Source organism: Oncorhynchus mykiss, chromosome 1 (genome assembly GCF_013265735.2).
Source record: "Oncorhynchus mykiss isolate Arlee chromosome 1, USDA_OmykA_1.1, whole genome shotgun sequence".
Classification (NCBI taxonomy): domain Eukaryota; kingdom Metazoa; phylum Chordata; class Actinopteri; order Salmoniformes; family Salmonidae; genus Oncorhynchus; species Oncorhynchus mykiss.
Window position 1 is genome coordinate 72,508,818 of NC_048565.1, and position 19,028 is coordinate 72,527,845.

The 19,028-nt window shown below is 42.6% G+C and overlaps 1 protein-coding gene across 2 annotated transcripts; it reads right to left on the reverse strand.

Annotated features, from left to right (window-relative positions):
- Positions 1–140: 140 nt before the first annotated feature.
- LOC110532653 (filensin) lies at positions 141–16,904 on the reverse strand. 2 transcript variants are annotated; one of them, XM_036984883.1, is made up of 8 exons: positions 16,261–16,904; positions 15,512–15,572; positions 14,553–14,648; positions 5,152–5,244; positions 3,865–3,972; positions 2,626–2,846; positions 2,093–2,184; positions 141–1,663 (listed from the first exon to the last, which is right to left on the reverse strand). In XM_036984883.1, the coding sequence occupies exons 1-8, from the start codon at positions 16,629–16,631 to the stop codon at positions 735–737; spliced, it is 1,971 nt and encodes a 656-aa protein (XP_036840778.1). In that variant the 5' UTR covers positions 16,632–16,904; the 3' UTR covers positions 141–734. The 2 variants fall into 2 exon arrangements, with proteins under 2 accessions (XP_036840778.1, XP_036840777.1); XM_036984882.1 differs by having other exon boundaries at positions 3,865–3,978; positions 16,261–16,901.
- Positions 16,905–19,028: the final 2,124 nt, after the last annotated feature.

A 19,028-nucleotide genomic window follows, 5' to 3' on the forward strand; every position in this document is an offset into this window, starting at 1 on the left:
CAAAGAATATAATATGAATCGTTTCATCTTTCTTGGAACTACATGAGATGATGAGAAGGACTGGGGGCGGGGCGTTTGTAAAGCAACCGTGTGTCATAACAGCGGTCTTAACATTAAAACACAAAGACAGGAGAGCTTTATGCTTGTGAAACGTGATTACTTTTTATTATTTAAGCAGTTTTATACACAGCAAGACTGTGTCGAGGGAGGTCAATGGCATTCAATTGAGCAAATTAAGTCTTGGGTGGAGGTTTGGGTTAAGGTTTGATTTGGAAGGGTGGCAAACATCCATAAGGGCAGTAGCATGTAATCCATTTTTTTTCACACATCAAAGTCATGTTTTTATTCACTTTATTTTTTTTTTGTGGGGGGGGGGGGGGGGGCTTGTTCTGTTGTTTCGATGCTGGTACTTTGAGTTTTCAGACAGTAAAGGCATAAGGTATTGGCGTAGGTAGAAACAACAACAGCAGCATTATGGAACCAGCTAACTCTTGCTGAACACAAAGCCAGAGAGCGTGAGGAAATGGAGGAGCAGTATCATGAATGTCTTTAGCAGCTTCCTATGTGAGGACTGGCTCATAGCAGTTGGTCTCATCCACGGTTGAACAGTGTTTTTAGAATGTCTTTAGCAGAGTCTCATATTGGTCTCATTGTTTGTTCTTGCTGGCATAAGGTGAGGTGGAACTTGTGAGGAGTCTGTCCAGCTCTTTTGGTCGAGGTCAATCTCCTCAGACTCAGTGCTTCTTCTTGCTGGTCTTCTCAATCATGGTCTCCACCACCATGGCCGTCTCCTCATAGCCCTTGGTCTTGCGGTCGTTGGAGAACCTTTCCACTGACTCCACCATCTCCACCTTCTCGTAGCTCATGGAGTCAGGGGGCATGCTGCTAGCGCCACGGGGGGAGGGCATGGGAGGAAGGCCCCTACGGCGACTGTCATCTTTACCCCCCTTGGGTCCGGATGGATTGCTGGGGCATTTGGGGTCTTTGGGGTCAGGGCCTGGAGCTGGGGCAGGGTTGGGCTGTGGGGGGGGAGTAGGATCTACGTCCCTAGATTTCCCCTTCCCACCACCTTTTCCGCCCTTATCGTCACCCTTGCCACCCTCTCCGTCGGAAGGTGGGGTGGGAATACAGGGGCAAGGGGGTGGCATAGGCTGTGGATGAGGGGGGTCAGGGGAGGGGGTGTATGGGCTGAAGGGGTCATAAGGGGAGACCATGCCGTCGCAGATCGTGACAAAGACGTGTCCAGCGGAGGGGCTGGAGGTGTAGAAATGGGGGTGGAGGTAGCTGCCGTCGCCCGTCACCAGCACATAGCGCCCCTTAGTATAGAAGTCAGCAATAGGCTCTGGCTTCTTGTACTTCCTCATGCGGTCTCTGACGATGTTACAGAGCGTGTCGAAGGCCTTGCTGATCTGAGCTCCGTCTGGGACGTCCTGGGGGGACACACCCGTGTACAGCGAACTCTGCTTCTCCCTATTCACCTCGTCCTCCTCCTCCTCCATCCCTCCCTTCTCATCCTCCATGTGTTCAGCTCCACCGACTCTCTCCTCCTGGCCACTGTCCATCACGTCTTTGGGACTGATCTCCTTCTTCTTCATGACCTTCTTGGCCAGGTTCTTCTGGCGAGGCTTGACACTGCTGATGTCCTGGATGGCTTGGGTGATGTCTGGCAGATAAACAAAATAAACATCTTATATGAGACAAAACACTTTAAAAATTCAAAAAAATATTATTGAAGGGGGAAAGGACTTCCGCAGGACCTGTATCATCCTAACCTGGATCATGAATAGAAACCTTTATATAAGACAAAACACACTTTAAAAATTCAAAACACATTATCGAAGGAGGAAAGGACTCCTGCAGAACCTGGATCCTCCTAACCACGATCACCATTATCCATGTATAGACCTCAGGAGGATCCATTGTTTGTTGTTTTAACTGGGTGGGAATCACATCACTGTGTGGCTGTATTCATTAGGGCTCTAGCTAGTGTGGTTATAGCCTATGATGACGATGGGTTGTTATGTGTCTGCTCTGTATGTATGGAAACTATCAGCGTGAAGAAGCTGTGGAATGAGACGTGGCATGTCCTCACCTCTGCCCCTGCTCGACACGGTGGGTGTGTGGGTAAAGCGGTAATTGGTGGTGAACAAGGTAATGGGAGTCCCAATTATCGCTGAATTCAACCTGTGGAAGAGAATGAGGAAGAAACATCAGTTAGGACACCACCACAGAAGCAGCATGTGATAGTGTATTTGTATGTGTTAGTACTAAACATTATATTAGTAATTCTAAGAGGAAAATTCCTTTGTCCTTTTTCTAATTACTTTCGCATTTTTGTATTGTGAGGCTGTAAAGAAAATATGTATTGATAAAGTAAACAAAAGAAGGATTAGGCCATATTAAAGGGGATTAAATATTACATTAAAAATAAATAACCTTCCTGAAGAGATATTCAACCATGATTGAACAAATCTGAGGTGGAAAACACACAAATATAATATCCAACACTGCCACACAGTGGCTGATATATACTACTACAAGATTTCGTGAGAGTCAACACATTGAAGTGCTTCCTAATATCCAGTAGCAGGACACTGGTCACTGTGTGTTGTGGTTAGTAATTACCTGTTGTCCTCATTCTCAATGATCCTCTTGTACCTCTCCAGCTCATTCTCCAGGGAGATCTGGTACATGGCCAGGTGGCGGCACTCGTTGGTGTATTTCTCCAGGGACCTCTCGGCCTCCTCAATGTCCTTCCTCAGAGACTCAATTTGCTCGTTGTACAGCTGGATCTCATCGTCATAGCTCTCCTGGGTGCTCTTGATGGAATTCTCCAACACTGATGTCTGTCACACACAGAGAGAGAGAGAAATCTGATTATCATTTCAATATAGAGGTGGGAAACATTTTATCATATGGTATGCTACTGTACACCGCTTATTAAAAAATCAACTAAAAAACAGAATATATGTCATATAGAAAAGTTCAACTTAATTTTTTATTATTTAAGCGATCGTTGTCATTCCTGCTTGGTCATCGAACTATGCTAACGTGCCAGTTGTCTGACTTTAAAAAGACAGAATAAATCAGAACATCATGACTACTGTACTCTCTGAGGATGTTGTGGTGACAACTGTAGTACTACACAGGTGTTCAACCCACGTACATATTCAACCTTCATGGCAACCTGTCTCCGATTGAAAATTGAGCCTTTAGAATTTTTAGAGAAATATATGATAATTATTTCATTAAAATACTCAGATTTCTTGCAATTATAGTCATAAATGTAAAAAAAAGTTATAGAATGCCATTTGAAAATGTTTTGCTAGGAAACACAAACAGTCATGAGGTACAGGCTACAGAAAATGAACAAAGTGAAAAGCATAATTTGGGAAGAAAGCAGAGGTAGGGACCAAACAACTAAAATGAAGGGATGCTCATTTAAGAAATGATTCAATAGATTCACAACTTTTGGAGAAAATAAACATGGACTTATGCATCAGTTTGAGGTAGACATTGAGAGTTGTTTTTTTGTCCTTCTATGTCTTTTAGTTTTTACTAGTATTTTTCTAAGAGATACACTTGTATTTTCCCGCTTCTCTGTTGCTTGTATCATCTTTACTCACTAATCTAAAGGTGATGACTGACACCTACTGGCGCCCCTGTGCAACTACAACCAATTTATGTACTGTCCTCCATGGGTACATGTAAACTGTCTTCCTCAATTCAAGTGGCTACCTCATCTCCCTTCCTCACTAATATGCATAGAGAGTAGAGCCTAGGGGTTGATTTGGAATGTGACACTTTCAAACACTTGAGCATGAGATGTTCGCTAAGTTATCATAGTAATGGACAGGAACCTACCTCGGTCTGCAGATGCAGCTTCTGTGCCTGGAGCTGGCAGAGGGCGCTCTTGTACTCCTCCAGCTGGCTTTGCAGGGCTGGAACTCTCCTCTGGGCCAGCTGCTTTTCCTGCTCCTTCACACAGAGACAGTTATAATACACAATGATCACACAGAGACAAGACAGGCCAGTTATAACACATAGCGATCACACAAAGGGACCACAGGCCAGTTATAACACATAGCGATCACACAAAGGGATCACAGGCCAGTTATAACACATAGAGATCACACAAAGGGACCATAGGTCAGTTATAACACATAGAGATCACACAAAGGGACCACAGGCCAGTTATAACACATAGCGATCACACAAAGGGACCACAGGCCAGTTATAACACATAGCGATCACACAAAGGGACCACAGGCCAGTTATAACACATAAAGATTACACAAAGGGACCACAGGCCAGTTATAACACATAGAGATCACACAAAGGGACCACAGGCCAGTTATAACACATAGAGATCACACAAAGGGATCACAAGCCAGTTATAACACATAGAGATCACACAAAGGGACCACAGGCCAGTTATAACACATAGAGATCACACAAAGGGATCACAGGCCAGTTATAACACATAGAGATCACACAAAGGGACCACAGGCCAGTTATAATACATAGCGATCACACAAAGGGACCACAGTCCAGTTATAACACATAGAGATCACACAAAGGGACCACAGGCCAGTTATAATAAACACTGAACAACTAGACAGGCGTATACCAAACATTAGGAACTTCCTAATATTGAGTTGCAATTGTCTCTAGGCTTAAAAATACATCTTTAAGCTGTCTGCTTCCCTTTATCTACACTGATTAACGTGGATTTAACAAGTGACATCAATAAGAGATCATAGCTTTCACCTAGATTCGCCTGGTCAGTCTGTCATGGAAAGAGCATGTTTTGTACACTCAGTGTACATTAGATTACAGTGCTTTACTTGCAACTTCATAGACAGACAAGCAAACAGCTTACAGACTGACAGCATCAACATACTTTCTATAAAGGGACAACATGACACACAGAGCTGGGATTAACTGCCATAATAATAAACAGAAGTATATTATTTCACAGAAATGTCAGTACACATTAACACATTGGAAGACATCACCACACATGTTCCATTCAAAGACACAAAGTTCAGCTCACATAGCTGATTCCACTGGTGGTCCTTGGGGCTTTATTGTTATCTGGTCTGACTCAGCTGGTTCCCCTGGACACAGAAAGACGCCTGGTGACCTTACCTCAGAGATGCCCACGGCCACGTTGGGCACCAGGGATATTGTCTGGTTGATCTGGTGCAGGATGTTCACGTAGGTCTGGATCTCTGCCAGGTTCTACAGGGAGAGGGTGGTGGGGTGAGAGGAATAGAGGAGGAGAGGGGATGAGTTAACATGATATTTTACTTGAAATGATCTTGTATACATACTGCTGCTGTATCAAATGAAAAATAAACTTTGCCTTTAAAACACAAACATTGCATTTAAGACGTTCCCCAATACAATATTAGATCCTGGACTATAACAAATAAAGAGGACTGCGTTACAGGGTGGGTGTATTTAATATGGTTGGGATTAGAGCAAAGTACACAACGTCTATGTACTCTAATCCTAACTTTATTAAATATACCCACCCTGTATGTCATCCCTTTATTTTCCTCAGTATTACATGTGCGTGCACTGTGTATTTTGAATCCAGGGTCTGTAGAGTACACAATATCCATAACCAACTCAGTGTCCGTGTGGTTAGGGTCCGCCCTGATATCGAAAGGATAGGACTAGGATCGGTCCTTGCCATTCTGCCGCCCTAGGTGAGACCAAAAAAAGTCACCCCTACAAAACTAGAATAGTGTATTGTATGTATCTTGTATCTCAAATATAAATTATATTTTGATTTGTTTAACACTTTTTTGTTATTACATGATTCCATATGTCTTATTTCATAGTTTCTACAATGTAGAAAATAGTAAAACTAAAGAAAACCCTGGAATGAGTAGGGGTATCCAAACTTTTGACTGGTACTGTATGTTAGATCATATCTTTGACAGAACGTTGGTGGACGCCGCAGCGATACGTCTCTAGAACAGCACACTGGAGAGGCAGGCTGGGAATGGATACGCAAAATATTTGTGCCCCTGCCTTTGACAAAGTGGGCACTGCATATCACAGGTTTGCATCAGCACTCACCTAAAAAGCCCATATGCCACAGGATGAGAGAAATTGAAATTGTTTTTGGATAGAATTACGTGAGGCTTTATTTGTACTTGTTGGAGGTGCGTCTTGGTCCGTTTAGCTCAGAAAATGCCGCCCTCGTCAATCTGCCGCCATTGGTGGCCGCCTAATCCTGCCTGATAGAGGGCTGGCCATGGTTGGGAGTTCAATCCCTGGCCAAGTAATACCAAAGACTGTAAACATGGAACCACTCAGCTTAAGTAGCTAATGTAGATTGGGGGTAAGGCCCTGTGATAGACTAGCGTTCCCTGTCCAGGGGGTGTACTACATCAAGCTGCCTCACACTACAAAAACAGGAGGTAGGCTCCTGCTCCTATGAGCTGTTCCAAGCTAAGGCTTGTGCAAGGCAACTTACTTCCCAGCTACCATATTTGAAATCTGTAACTAATTCTAGTAAATCAGGGGGATTTATATTTACATAATTTAGCAGACGACTTACATAATTTAGCAGACGTGCGTACATTTTCATACTGGTCCCCCGTGAGAATTAAATCTTTAACCAAATCAAATCAAATTTTATTGGTCACATACACATGGTTAGCAGATGTTAATGCAAGTGTAGCGAAATGCTTGTGCTTCTAGTTCCGACCTGTGATATCTAACAAGTAATCTAACAATTTCACAACAACTATCTTATACACACAAGTGTAAAGGAATGAATAAGAATATGTACATATAAATATATGGATGAGCAATGGCCAAACAGCATAGGCAAGATGCAGTAGATGGTATAGAGTACAGTACATACATATGAGATGAGTAATGTAGGGTATGTAAACATTATATAAAGTGGCATTGTTTAAAGTGACTAGTGATACATTTATTACATCCATTTTTTTTATTAAAGTGGCTAGAGATTTGAGTCAGTATGTTGGCAGCAGCCACTCAATGTTAGTGATGGCTGTTTAACAGTCTGATGGTCTTGAGATAGAAGCTGTTTTTCATTCTCTCGGTCCCAGCTTTTATGCACCTGTACTGACCTCGCCTTCTGGATGGTAGCGGGGTGAACAGGCAGTGGCTCGGGTGGTTGTTGTCCTTGATGATCTTTTTGGGCTTCCTGTGACATCGGGTGATGTAGGTGTCCTGGAGGGCAGGTAGTTTTCCCCCGGTAATGCGTTGTGCAGACCTCACTACCCTCTGGAGAGCCTTGCGGTTGTGGGCGGAGCAGTTGCCGTACCAGGCGGTGATACAACCCGACAGGATGCTATCGATTGTGCATCTGTAAAGGTTTGTGAGTGTTTTTGGTGACAAGCCAAATTTCTTCAGCCTCCTGAGGTTTAAGAGGCGCTGCTGCGCCTTCTTCACCACGCTGTCTGTGTGGGTGGACAATTTAATTTTGTCCGTGATGTGTACGCTGAGGAACTTAAAACTTTCCACCTTCCCCACTGCTGTCCCACCGATGTGGATAGGGGGGTGCTCCCTCTGCTGTTTCCTGAAGTCCACGATCATCTCCTTTGTTTTGTTGATGTTGAGTTTGTTCTCCTGACACTACACTCCGAGGGCCCTCACCTCCTCCCTGTAGGCCGTCTCGTCATTGTTGGTAATTAAGCCTACCACTGTAGTGTCATCTACAAACTTGATGATTGAGTTGGAGGTGTGCATGGCCAAGCAGTCATGGTTGAACAGGGAGTACAGGAGAGGGCTGAGAGCACTGTTGAGAATCAGCAGAGTGGAGATGTTGTTTCCTACCCCCACCACCTGGGTGGTGCAAAAAATGCTATTGATACTGTTTTTTTGTTTCGATGGAACCACGATTGTGCATCTGTAAAGGTTTGTGAGTGTTTTTGGTGACAAGCCAAATTTCTTCAGCCTCCTGAGGTTTAAGAGGCGCTGCTGCGCCTTCTTCACCACGCTGTCTGTGTGGGTGGACAATTTAATTTTGTCCGTGATGTGTACGCTGAGGAACTTAAAACTTTCCACCTTCCCCACTGCTGTCCCACCGATGTGGATAGGGGGGTGCTCCCTCTGCTGTTTCCTGAAGTCCACGATCATCTCCTTTGTTTTGTTGATGTTGAGTTTGTTCTCCTGACACTACACTCCGAGGGCCCTCACCTCCTCCCTGTAGGCCGTCTCGTCATTGTTGGTAATTAAGCCTACCACTGTAGTGTCATCTACAAACTTGATGATTGAGTTGGAGGTGTGCATGGCCAAGCAGTCATGGTTGAACAGGGAGTACAGGAGAGGGCTGAGAGCACTGTTGAGAATCAGCAGAGTGGAGATGTTGTTTCCTACCCCCACCACCTGGGTGGTGCAAAAAATGCTATTGATACTGTTTTTTTGTTTTTTCCTCAGAAAGTCCGTGACCCAGTTGCACAGGGCGGGGTCGAGACCCAGGGTCTTGAGCTTAATGACGAGTTTGGAGGGTACTATGGTGTTAAATGCTGAGCTGTTGTCAATGAACAGCATTCTTACATAGGTATTCCTCTTGTCCAGATGGGTTAGGGCAGTGTGCAGTGTGATTGTGATTGTGTCGTCTGTGGACCTATTTCGACGGTAAGCAAATTGGAGTGGGTCTAGGGTGTTAGGTAGGGTGGAGGTGATATGATCCTTGACTCATCTCTCAAAGCACTTCATGATGATAGAAGTGAGTGCTACGTGGCGATAGTCATTTAGCTCAGTTACCTTAGCTTTCTTGGGAACAGGAACAATGGTGGCACTCTTGAAGCATGTGGGAACAGCAGACTGGGATAGTTATTGATTGAATTTGTCTGTAAACACACCAGCTAGCTGGTCTGAGGTCGCGGCTAGGGATGCAGTCTGGGCCGGCAGCCTTACTCACGTTGGCTGCGGTGAAGGAGATTCCGCAGGTTTTGATGGCGGGCGTGACGGTGGCCTGTATTGTCCTCAAAGCGACAGAAGAAGTTGTTTAGTTTGTCTGGGACCAAGACATTGAGGTCCACGACGGGGCTGGTTTTCTTTTTGTAGTCCGTGATTGACTGTAAACCCTGCCACATTCCTCTTGTGTCTGAGCCATTGGCATTGCAAGCGCCATGCTCTTACCAACTGAGCCACACAGGACCAGTTATTTATGCCAGAAGGGCATGGGCCGGAATCAAACCCACGCTGACACTGTAGACCTATATGTGGGTGTGGAAGGCAGCAGCCCTAACCGCTAGACCACCCCAGGCCACTATTGAACTAAATGTTGACAGTTCAATCGAAACCTTAATTTCATTTCGACATTTTTATGTTGTAGCCTAGTGGAGACCAATATCTAGCTTGTGTCATTAAGCTATATAAAACAATGGTTGTTGATGTGTACGGCTGCATTTCAGATAAATGTTTGTACATTTGAATGTTGCAGTAATAGGACCTAGGCCTAGCGTTTGAGTGAGTGAGAGAGAATCTTATTTTGAAAGCCAGTTCTGATCCCAATGACTCGACTTCCCCCGCATGGAGAAAGAGAACTGCTCATTTTCAGAGAATCACAAGGCTCATTTGAATTTCCTGATGCATCAGGAAAATGATCTGTGAAAAACGAGTGACCAAGTTAAAATCCGACATCTGTAGCCTACTTCAACAAGGTACGTCCATTAGAAAAAGGTTTAGCAAAATGTGGTACAGTATGTGGCTAAAGACGCAGCGGTAATATTGTCTATTTACAAGGGGCTGTTAATGACCTAGCCAATATCAGCAGCCTCTGTAGCCTCTGTAAATGAAGGCAGTGGTGTGAAGAGTTTGGTAGACCACTGGGCTCATCATTACAGCCTTTAAATGTGTCCAAATTGTTTGACTCTTTGAGGTGTTCTGCCTGACCTGCATCAGTACAGGCCTAACCTGATTAAGAATTTAAGAGTAAATATGTGTGCAATTACACATTTAATAGCCTCGTTAAGTATGTTTCCTAAGCAAATAAAATGTGTTTGCAGGGTAAACACCAACACACTGAGGTGGGTTGTTAAATTCACTAGTCATTGATTTAGTTTCAGTATTTATTAATTGGATTTATATGGTCCATCTGGTGGACGTAAACAAAGCATTACGGATGTGGCATCTTAATTTGATCACAGAAAAATCCAATAATCCTTGTGATTTACCTAAATTCACTGAAAACCTCCAGTTCTCTTTCTCTCTTGCTCGCTCAAAAGCTAAAGCAGCAGACAGAATAAAAATCCTACTACTGTACATCCTACTACTGCCACATTCAAATGTAAAAATGTTTACCTGAAATGCCAGCCTGGTCTCATAGACTAGACATAACATATTAAATGTAAACGCGGGACACTTAAAATAGTATGACACAGTATGTTACGTTTGGTATTGTTACATATGACAGAAGGTTACTTAAGGCAAAACAAAAGTAAGGTTGTTGGTCGGGGTGCAGAGGTGGCGAACGTCTAGCATCCCAAAGGTTGCATATTTGAATTTCATCACGGACAACTTTAGCAAATTTGCAACTACTTACTACTTTTTTGCTACTTTGCTACTTAGCATGTTAGCTAACCCCTCACCTAACCTTAACCTTTTAACCTAACTCCTAACCTTAACCCTAACCTTAAACCCTAACCCCTAGCCTAGCTAACGTTAGCCACCTAGCTAACGTTAGCCACCACAAAATTGTTATTCATAACATATCATGCATTTTGAAAATTCGTAACATGCATATCGACAACCGTTGTTTTATATAGCTTAGTAACACAAGACAGATACACTCCTTTCCATCCATATATATGTGACCAACCGGCTCGATTAGGTCTTATGTAGCAAAATTTTAAATTGTAGAGACTCAGAGACTCAGAGATAGAAAATGGTATATCATACACTACAGTTGAGGAACAATGGGAAAGTAATTCTGCTCTGAAAGTTGATAAACTTGTAACCTCACACTTGAGAAAATGGTCTTTGAATGTTTTAGTACACCTACTGGAGAGCTCTTCTTTGTCTATACCCATTCAGCATCATTCACACCCTGTTAAGTTTTAGCCTCACCCATCTCTTTAAGGATTCACATGTGAATACTAAACAACAAAAGATTTTAAGACTAAAGGCTGGTTTATACTATGGGTTTGTAAATTTAATCTGGAGTGCCAGAGTGTGCTCTGGGCATTCGTAAACTCAGAGCGTTTTCAGATTGTCCGTTTGTAAATTCAGAGCGTTTTGCTCTTTGATCACACTGGACGCTGTGGCCAAGGAGTAGGGTTGATCCGAGCGTTCTGACCTAACAACAGCAGTCAAGCACCCAAGTTAACTGGCTAACGTTGGCTAGCTTGTTAGCTACTTCCAGACACAAATGAGAGAACAGCTCACTCTGACCATTTTACTCACCCTAGCAGAGCTGGTTAGGCTGCTTTTATGCTATCCCGAGCGTTGGTGACTGCAACTGTGCTACTGGCAACAATTTAATTACGCTTTTTTGCCAACATTTACTGACACAATGCATGTTGAGCGTTCGTAAATTCGTCAGTTATTATTCTGCGCTCTGCTACACTCAGACATGAGTGCACTGAAATCAGAGTAGATAGCCAGAGAGAATTACCAGCTATGTCTATAGACATTAGTCACAGTGACATCATGAACATTCTATTGAAATGGTTACTTGCATAGTGGAGTCTTTTGTTTAGACATGTAGCTAACTAGCTAAACAATAAACCATAATACCAACTCATAACGTTATTACCCTGAATGAATTTGCAGGTAGCTTACCAACCAGGTTCAATGTTAGCTAGCTAACATTAGGCTACAACTAGCAATGCAAATGGCTCTGAGAAACAAATAATATTACTACACAGATCATACATGTAAGGTTAGCTAGCGAGCCAGCCAGCTAACGTTAGATAAATGTAGCTAGCTAGACTCTCTTACCCGTATAAATGGATGGACGCTTCTCTCTCTCTGTCATGGATGCCAAGGTTGCCCTTAGTTTGAAGATGTAATCCGGAAACAGGTGTTTTATACAACAGCCTTCTGTGTGTTCTCTTTTCGACTCTGTCTGCATATTTGCAATCAAACACCAGAATTTCCTCCATCTCCTTAGCTATCATACTCTAATTCCACTGATTTCAAAACACGGTCCTCCAGAAAGTGGAGAGCAACACTTGTGCAGTTCTACTATGTGATATCTTTCAAAAAAGCTGGGTTGGAAAGGATTACCTTCACATACTGACAGCTCATGTAACAGCTCTTGTTATAGACAGAAGCCTGCTACACGACAGACCAATCCGAACTCATCTCTCGGCATGTCCAGCCTACTCATTGTCTCAGTTGACTTTTTCCGTGGCTAAACCAACTAGGCTCGTCATTTAACAATTTTGTTCGTATTTACAGATATTTTATTCGTATTTACAGCAGACAAGTTTGTTTTTAAGGCACATGAAAGTTTACATGTTCCAGAAGGCTCTCCTGTGAAGTTGTGACGTGCGAAAAATGCCCTAGTTTCCTGAAACTAGTCACATATTGACAGTGAGGCTAAAATGTTTAATTTGGCTCTATACACCAGCATTTTGGATTTTTACTTTGTGATAAAGTCACAGAGGGATAAATATCATAACCCCTCAAAATGCTAATCTCCCCTGTTATTGGTAATGGTGAGAGGCTAGCATGGTTTGGCAGAATGATCTTTGTACCTCTGTAACTTTCTCATTCATCATTATTCACAATTCATTCATGATTATCCGAAATCATGTTAGCATCCACATGAATGTAGAAGTGTTCAGAAACATATTCTATTCTTATTTACAATAAAAGTGAGTCCAAAATGACAAAATACACTATTTACCATTAATATATATTTGGCACAACATAATCCATAACCCAATCAAATATAACTGCAAATGCACCCAACAAGTTTGTAGAGTCGCAAGCTTGATGTAGTCATTACATGCTATGATTATGGGACCAAATACTACACTTTTGACTACTTTAATACACTATAAGTGAATTTGTCCAAATACTTATGACACCTTTAAATGGGGGGACTAGATACATAAAGTGATCTCAAATCCAAAATGCTGGCGTATAGAGCCAAATTAAAAGTTGTAGCTTCACTGTCTAAATAAATACAGAAGGGAGTGTATTGGTCTCCAGTACGACATGCAAGAGTATACAGAAATGCAGCGCTAGGCTACACCTAATAGCTTACTGTGGCCTATGAAAACAAATATTTTTTCGAATCAAATCCTCTTGCTACAGGATTATGTTACTCCTGTTGCGAGACTGGTCAATTTAACCTTTTGCGTGTAGGGGGCAGTATTTTCGTTTTTGGCTAAAAAAACGTACCCATTTGAAACGGCCTATTTCTCAGCCCCAGAAACCAGAATATGCATATAATTGTCTGATTAGGATAGAAAACATTCTAACGTTTCCAAAACTGTAAAAATATTGTCTGTGAGTATAACATAACTGATATTGCAGGTGAAAACCTGAGGAAAATCCAATCAGGAAGTGCCTCTTATTTTGAAACCTCTCTGTTCCTATGCATGCCTATCCTCCATTTAAAGGGATATCAACCATATTCCTTTTTCTATGGCTTCCCTAAGGTGTCAAAAGTCTCTAGACATAGTTTCAGGCTGTTATTTGGAAAAATGAGTGTGAAAGATCACATTGCGTAAGTGGATAGGTGGGGGCTCTCAGAGTGAATTTTGCGCTACAGAGTAAAGCGGCCATTGTTTCTCCCGGTGTTATTGAAAAACCTACACACCCGGTTGATATATTATCGAATATATATTTTAAAAACAACCTGAGGATTGATTATAAAAAACGTTTGACATGCTTCTGTGGACATTATGGATATTATTTGGAATTTTCGTCTGCGTTGTGATGACCGCTCTTTCCTGTGGATTTCTGAACATAACGTGACAAACAAACAGAGGTATTTTGGGTATAAAAATAATCTTTATGGAACAAAATAAACATTTGTTATGTAGCTGGGAGTCTCGTGAGTGAAAACATCCGAAGATCTTCAAAGGTAATTGATTAATTTGATTGCTTTTCTGATTTTCGTGAGCTAGCTACTGAACGCTTAGTGTACATAATGTTTTGTTATGCTATCGATAAACTTACACAAATGCTTGGATTGCTTTCGCTGTAAAGCATAATTTCAAAATCTGAGATGACAGGTGGATTAACAAAAGGCTAAGCTGTGTTGTGCAATATTGCACTTGTGATTTCATGAATATTAATATTTTTTAGTAATATTATTTGACTGTGGTGCTATGCTATTCAGCGGTTGCTGACGAAAATAATCCTGCTAACGGGATGGGTAGCGTCAAGAAGTTATGATCCTACATCTGCAGGTTGAAAGGCGATATGCTATGCACACTGTACCGGTTTCCTTTCCAATAAGTATTTTTTTAATGATTAGTACACTCCACTGACCTAAAATACTTCCCCCAGGGCTAATTGTATGATTGTACAATATAAAGGCAGAATGAGTTTGTAATAGACTGCAGATGATATGTAGGTTGTATACCTCTTACCTTCCTGTGTCTGTCTTTGGTGGAGTTGATGTCGTCCTGAAGGAACTGGGACTGGATCTGAAACTCCAGGTTCCTCAACAAGGCATAGTCAGCCTCCTAGGAGAGGAGGGGAGGGGAGGGGAGGGGAGGGGAGAGGAGAGGAGAGGAGAGGAGAGGAGAGGAGAGGAGAGGAGAGGAGAGGAGAGGAGAGGAGAGGAGAGGAGAGGAGAGGAGAGGAGAGGAGAGGAGAGGAGAGGAGAAAGGGACAAGTGGAGAGGAGAGGAAAAGAAAAGAGGGAAGAGAAAATAAAAGAAGAGAAGAAGATGGGAGCAAAAGAGAAGAGAGAGAGGCAAGTCGATAGGTAGATATCCACTCCTCATAAAGCCTCACACAGTTTACACTGCGGTTATTATTCATCTGAACACCACACAAAGCCTTTTCTTCACTAGTACATTCCTCCATTATGTCTAAAGCCTCTGATATCACTAACCCAGAAAGACAGCAATATGATAAGACATTTTAATTCAGTTCCATGAGCTCACTGTATTGTCCTGATCTCTTAAGCTTTGTCTCTCAGCCCCAATGTCCTATCAGTATTGCAGATACACAATATAATTATGATTCTAATTATAATCTACAAAGCTTGTAGATTATTAACCAGACAGAAAATATATTTGATATTTTTGTTGTTCCACATTGCAAAGCCGCTTTCATGCACAGGGCTTATGCAGAAAACTTTGCTCACAAGTTGTGTTTTATGGTTAGGGCACTAATAATGCAGCAGGACAGTTTAGCAGTTGTATTACAGTTTAACATTTTAGGAGGTTTCCCGCAAACAGATTAGGCCTAGTCCTGGTCTAAAAAGCAAGCCCAATGGAGAATGTCCATCAAATTATTTTTTTGTCTGGGAGTAGGTTTAATTTAGGTTTTTTTTACATTAAATTAAACGGGTGAAATTGTCATAGGACTCACACACATACCTTGTTGAGTTGTTCCAGTGTACCCCGCAGCTGTTCTTGATACTCACATTCATTTCTGTATCTTTGGAGTACAAAAAACATAGTCACAAAACATACATTCAAGAATTTTGTGTGACCTACCTTCTATTGCTCTGTTTTACATGAGTTTGTGTATTGAGCACATTGAGAGGATCGACTTTTCTCTATCTGGCTTTTCTGACTTTACAATGTCTGTAAAACAACACATTTCACTACACCTATCTGTGTGACAATAAAACATTATTTTTTTCGTTTTTATTACCTCTTCATTTTCCTTAATCAACCTGACTCCCCTTGAGAGCACTTGAAAGGGATGTTTGTTATCTTTTTTCAACACACAGCCACTTGTGCAGTATTCTTCTTAGTACTGTCTTGGTGTTAGAAGATAGAAATCCATGACACTTACCATGACTGAACTCACAGCACCTGCCATTTCCATGTCAATAAACCCCTTTATTGAAGACAGACTTTCAACAGGTGGACAATGTATCACAATGTATCACAGTCAGATTATCTGGGAAACTAAGCCTTCACCAGCATACAAACAGTTTACTCTGCATCTGGTCTAAAGAAGGGCACCTCACCCCTGCACTGGTTACTCACAGGCGGTGGCCCATCCACACTTTCCTTCTCTCTGACCCACACATCAGTTTTAAAAAACACACTACCCTTACTGACGCACGCACACAAATACAAGCACGCACACCTTCAAACTCACGGACATCACTTACTTGTTGGTGAACTCGTCCAGCATGCGGCAAGAGTCCTTCAGCTCTCGCTCAAGCTTGGCACGGTCAGCGGAGAGCTCCCGGATGCGCTGCTGATTCAGGCCGATCTGTTCCGTAAAGGCCTCCTCGAGCCCGCTAGCCTCCTCCATCCGCTGCAGCGTCTCTAGCTGCTTCCGGAACACGGCATTGCGCTGCTCCAGCACGCGTGCCCGGTTGATGTAGCGGGCGAAACGGCTGTTGAGTTCCTGCAGGCTCTCCCAGCCCTGGATGGCCGAGGCGCCCGCCGACGCGTCAGGTCCGTAGGGCTCCTCGAAGACATCGGAGCGCTCATACTTCTCCTTGCGCACCTCGTGCATGTAACTGGTCTGGTGCATGGTGGTGGTTGTCGCTCTCCCGCTGTCTCGGTTGGTGTTATCCCCGGAGTGCGTTCTCCCCTTAGCACCTTTAGTGTGTGAAAACTCGGGTGCTCACCCTTGGCTGTCTCATGCTAGACTAAAGGCTGCCCGGCCCCTGCCGGCTGCGAAATAGACCCCCACAAATCTCCTGCTGGCCTGATCCCACGCAAGCCGCGCGCATAGGGCCTTCCAGAGTTTGTTAGCCTTTGTGGCTGACATTACAAAAGCTCTGCCAATGATGATCGAGCAAAAAGACAAAAACAAACGACAGACAGGCGAGGGAGAATATTGCTGTGTCAAATGGACCATTATCAGAAGCCTCATTGTTTCCAATCAACTGTTTTTCTAGATCTCGGTTTGATTTATGGGGAATTTTGGACTATGGCCTAGGTTTACCACATGACCAAGTGGAAATAGCATGCTGTGCAGGTTTTTGTTACAGGCCATAGCCAATTACTAATGTGCCAAAAGTACCCTAGTAACCCCTAAAGCAGATTTGAGCTATTTTGTTCTCCTACTGATTATTATACAAACGGTTACAAATTGGCAAACCCTGTCACATTATTCATCACACAAGTGAATTGAATATTCATAGATCCGCAAACATTAAATTATTACACACAATAACCCACAGCATTGGCCAAGATCCAGCTCAAATAATGAAAATGGTCGGTCATACATTATACAAACCGTTCCAATTGCATAGAGATTATACGAAATTACAATCCCACTGATGGGAGTCACAACAATTGAATAACTGTCCCATGGGTAATTTTTTAAAACATTTTTATCAACTGCTTGAATACATATGGGACCAAAGGGCTTGGTCTTATGTAAACTGCAGACGATCTTGGAATGTTTGGTTTAGCTCTCCACTTGTCTACTGAATATTCGGAATGGATTGACTGTACAAAAAATCGACAGCCTGCTTCTGTTTGGGGATTGGTGTTACTGTAAAATGTGTATTCCTCTGTGGAATTAGCCAATTCAAGGCCAGGTGCAGCCACAGTAACACTAGTATCTGTACAAATTAGCTTATGTTGCATCCACCCTCACCTCACAACAACACACCAAAAGCCAAAGAGCTCTCTCTCTCTCACCTAAGTTTATATGCGGATGGTGTTGCTGCTCCCTTAAGGAAAGCTCTCAACCTGAAATACCTCAGAAATTCACTGAATGTTTACATAAACTGTAAAAATGTCAAATAGAGCCCAGACAACAGCTTTTTTTCAGGGAGGCTGATAAATGCTTGTGCCTCAAGCAATGCTATTTAAACTGTGTCTGGTGGGTGGTGTGTGTGTGTGTGCATGTGTGACCTCACTTCACATTGCAGCAGACCAGTGTTGGTTGAGTAGCACAGGTTGAGTGCATAAATTACTCATCTTGTTCCAGGGCGGTAGCAGTGCTCTGCTATGTACGTTTTCATGACTTCATGACCTCAAGACCTAACCCAACTGTGTCAGTTTGTGTGTTGACATATATTGTATTTATATATTGTATGTGTATTTTGTTCAAATGGTGTGTATGTGCATTAGGGCATTGTCCTGTGTGGTGGGTGGTCACACTCGACAGATCTAGAGGGGCTGTCTGCCCATATAAGGCTGAATGGAGCACATGCCACAATGTATTACATCAGCACTTCTGACCCTAGAAAAGCCAGGGGTTCAGAGAAAAAAGGCATAGGCTCTGAGTTCTGTTAAAGATATGTTAGTATTAGTATTACTGAACAAAAATATAAACACAACATTCAACAATTTCAAAGATTTTGAGTTACAGTTCATAGAAGAAAATCAGTAAATTGAAATAAATTAATTTGGCCCTAATCTATGTATTTCACATGACTGGACAGAGGCTAAGACATGGGTGCCCCCCCCCCCCCCCCCCCCCCCAGGTGCACCTTGGCATTGTGTTGTGACAAAACTGCAAGGACAGTAACTTTCATAGAGCCATATCGATGGATTTTGGCACTGAGAATTCTTACCTTCATCTGCTACAAGCAGAATGAGCACCCTGCTTGTCAAAGCACTTCCAAAGGCAGCCTTGAGAGAACATTTACTGTGTGATAATGTCTTGTTTCCAATATGGCATTTTGTCCCAAGCACAAGGTGCACCTTTGTAATGATCATGCTGTTTAATCAGCTTGTTGATATGCCACAACTGTCAGGTGGATGGATTATCTTGGCAAAGGAGAAATGCTCACTAACAGGGATGTAAACAAATTTGTGCACAAAATTTGAGAGAAATAAGCTTTTTGTGCATATTTATTTAAACTCATGAAAAATGGAAAGACCATGTTGCGTTAAAACTTTTGTTCAGTATATATTAATTTGTTATTTATAGATTTTCAAGTTCAGTCCACTGTAGGCCCCTATTGAT

Coding starts and splice junctions, on each gene's coding strand:
- LOC110532653 (XM_036984882.1), bottom strand. CDS start 16,631: ATGCACCAGACCAGTTACATGCACGAGGTGCGCAAGGAGAAGTATGAG. Junction 14,649..15,511: donor CACTGGAACAACTCAACAAG/GTATGTGTGTGA, acceptor CTCCTCTCCTAG/GAGGCTGACTATGCCTTGTT. Junction 1,664..2,092: donor CGTGTCGAGCAGGGGCAGAG/GTGAGGACATGC, acceptor TTTATCTGCCAG/ACATCACCCAAGCCATCCAG.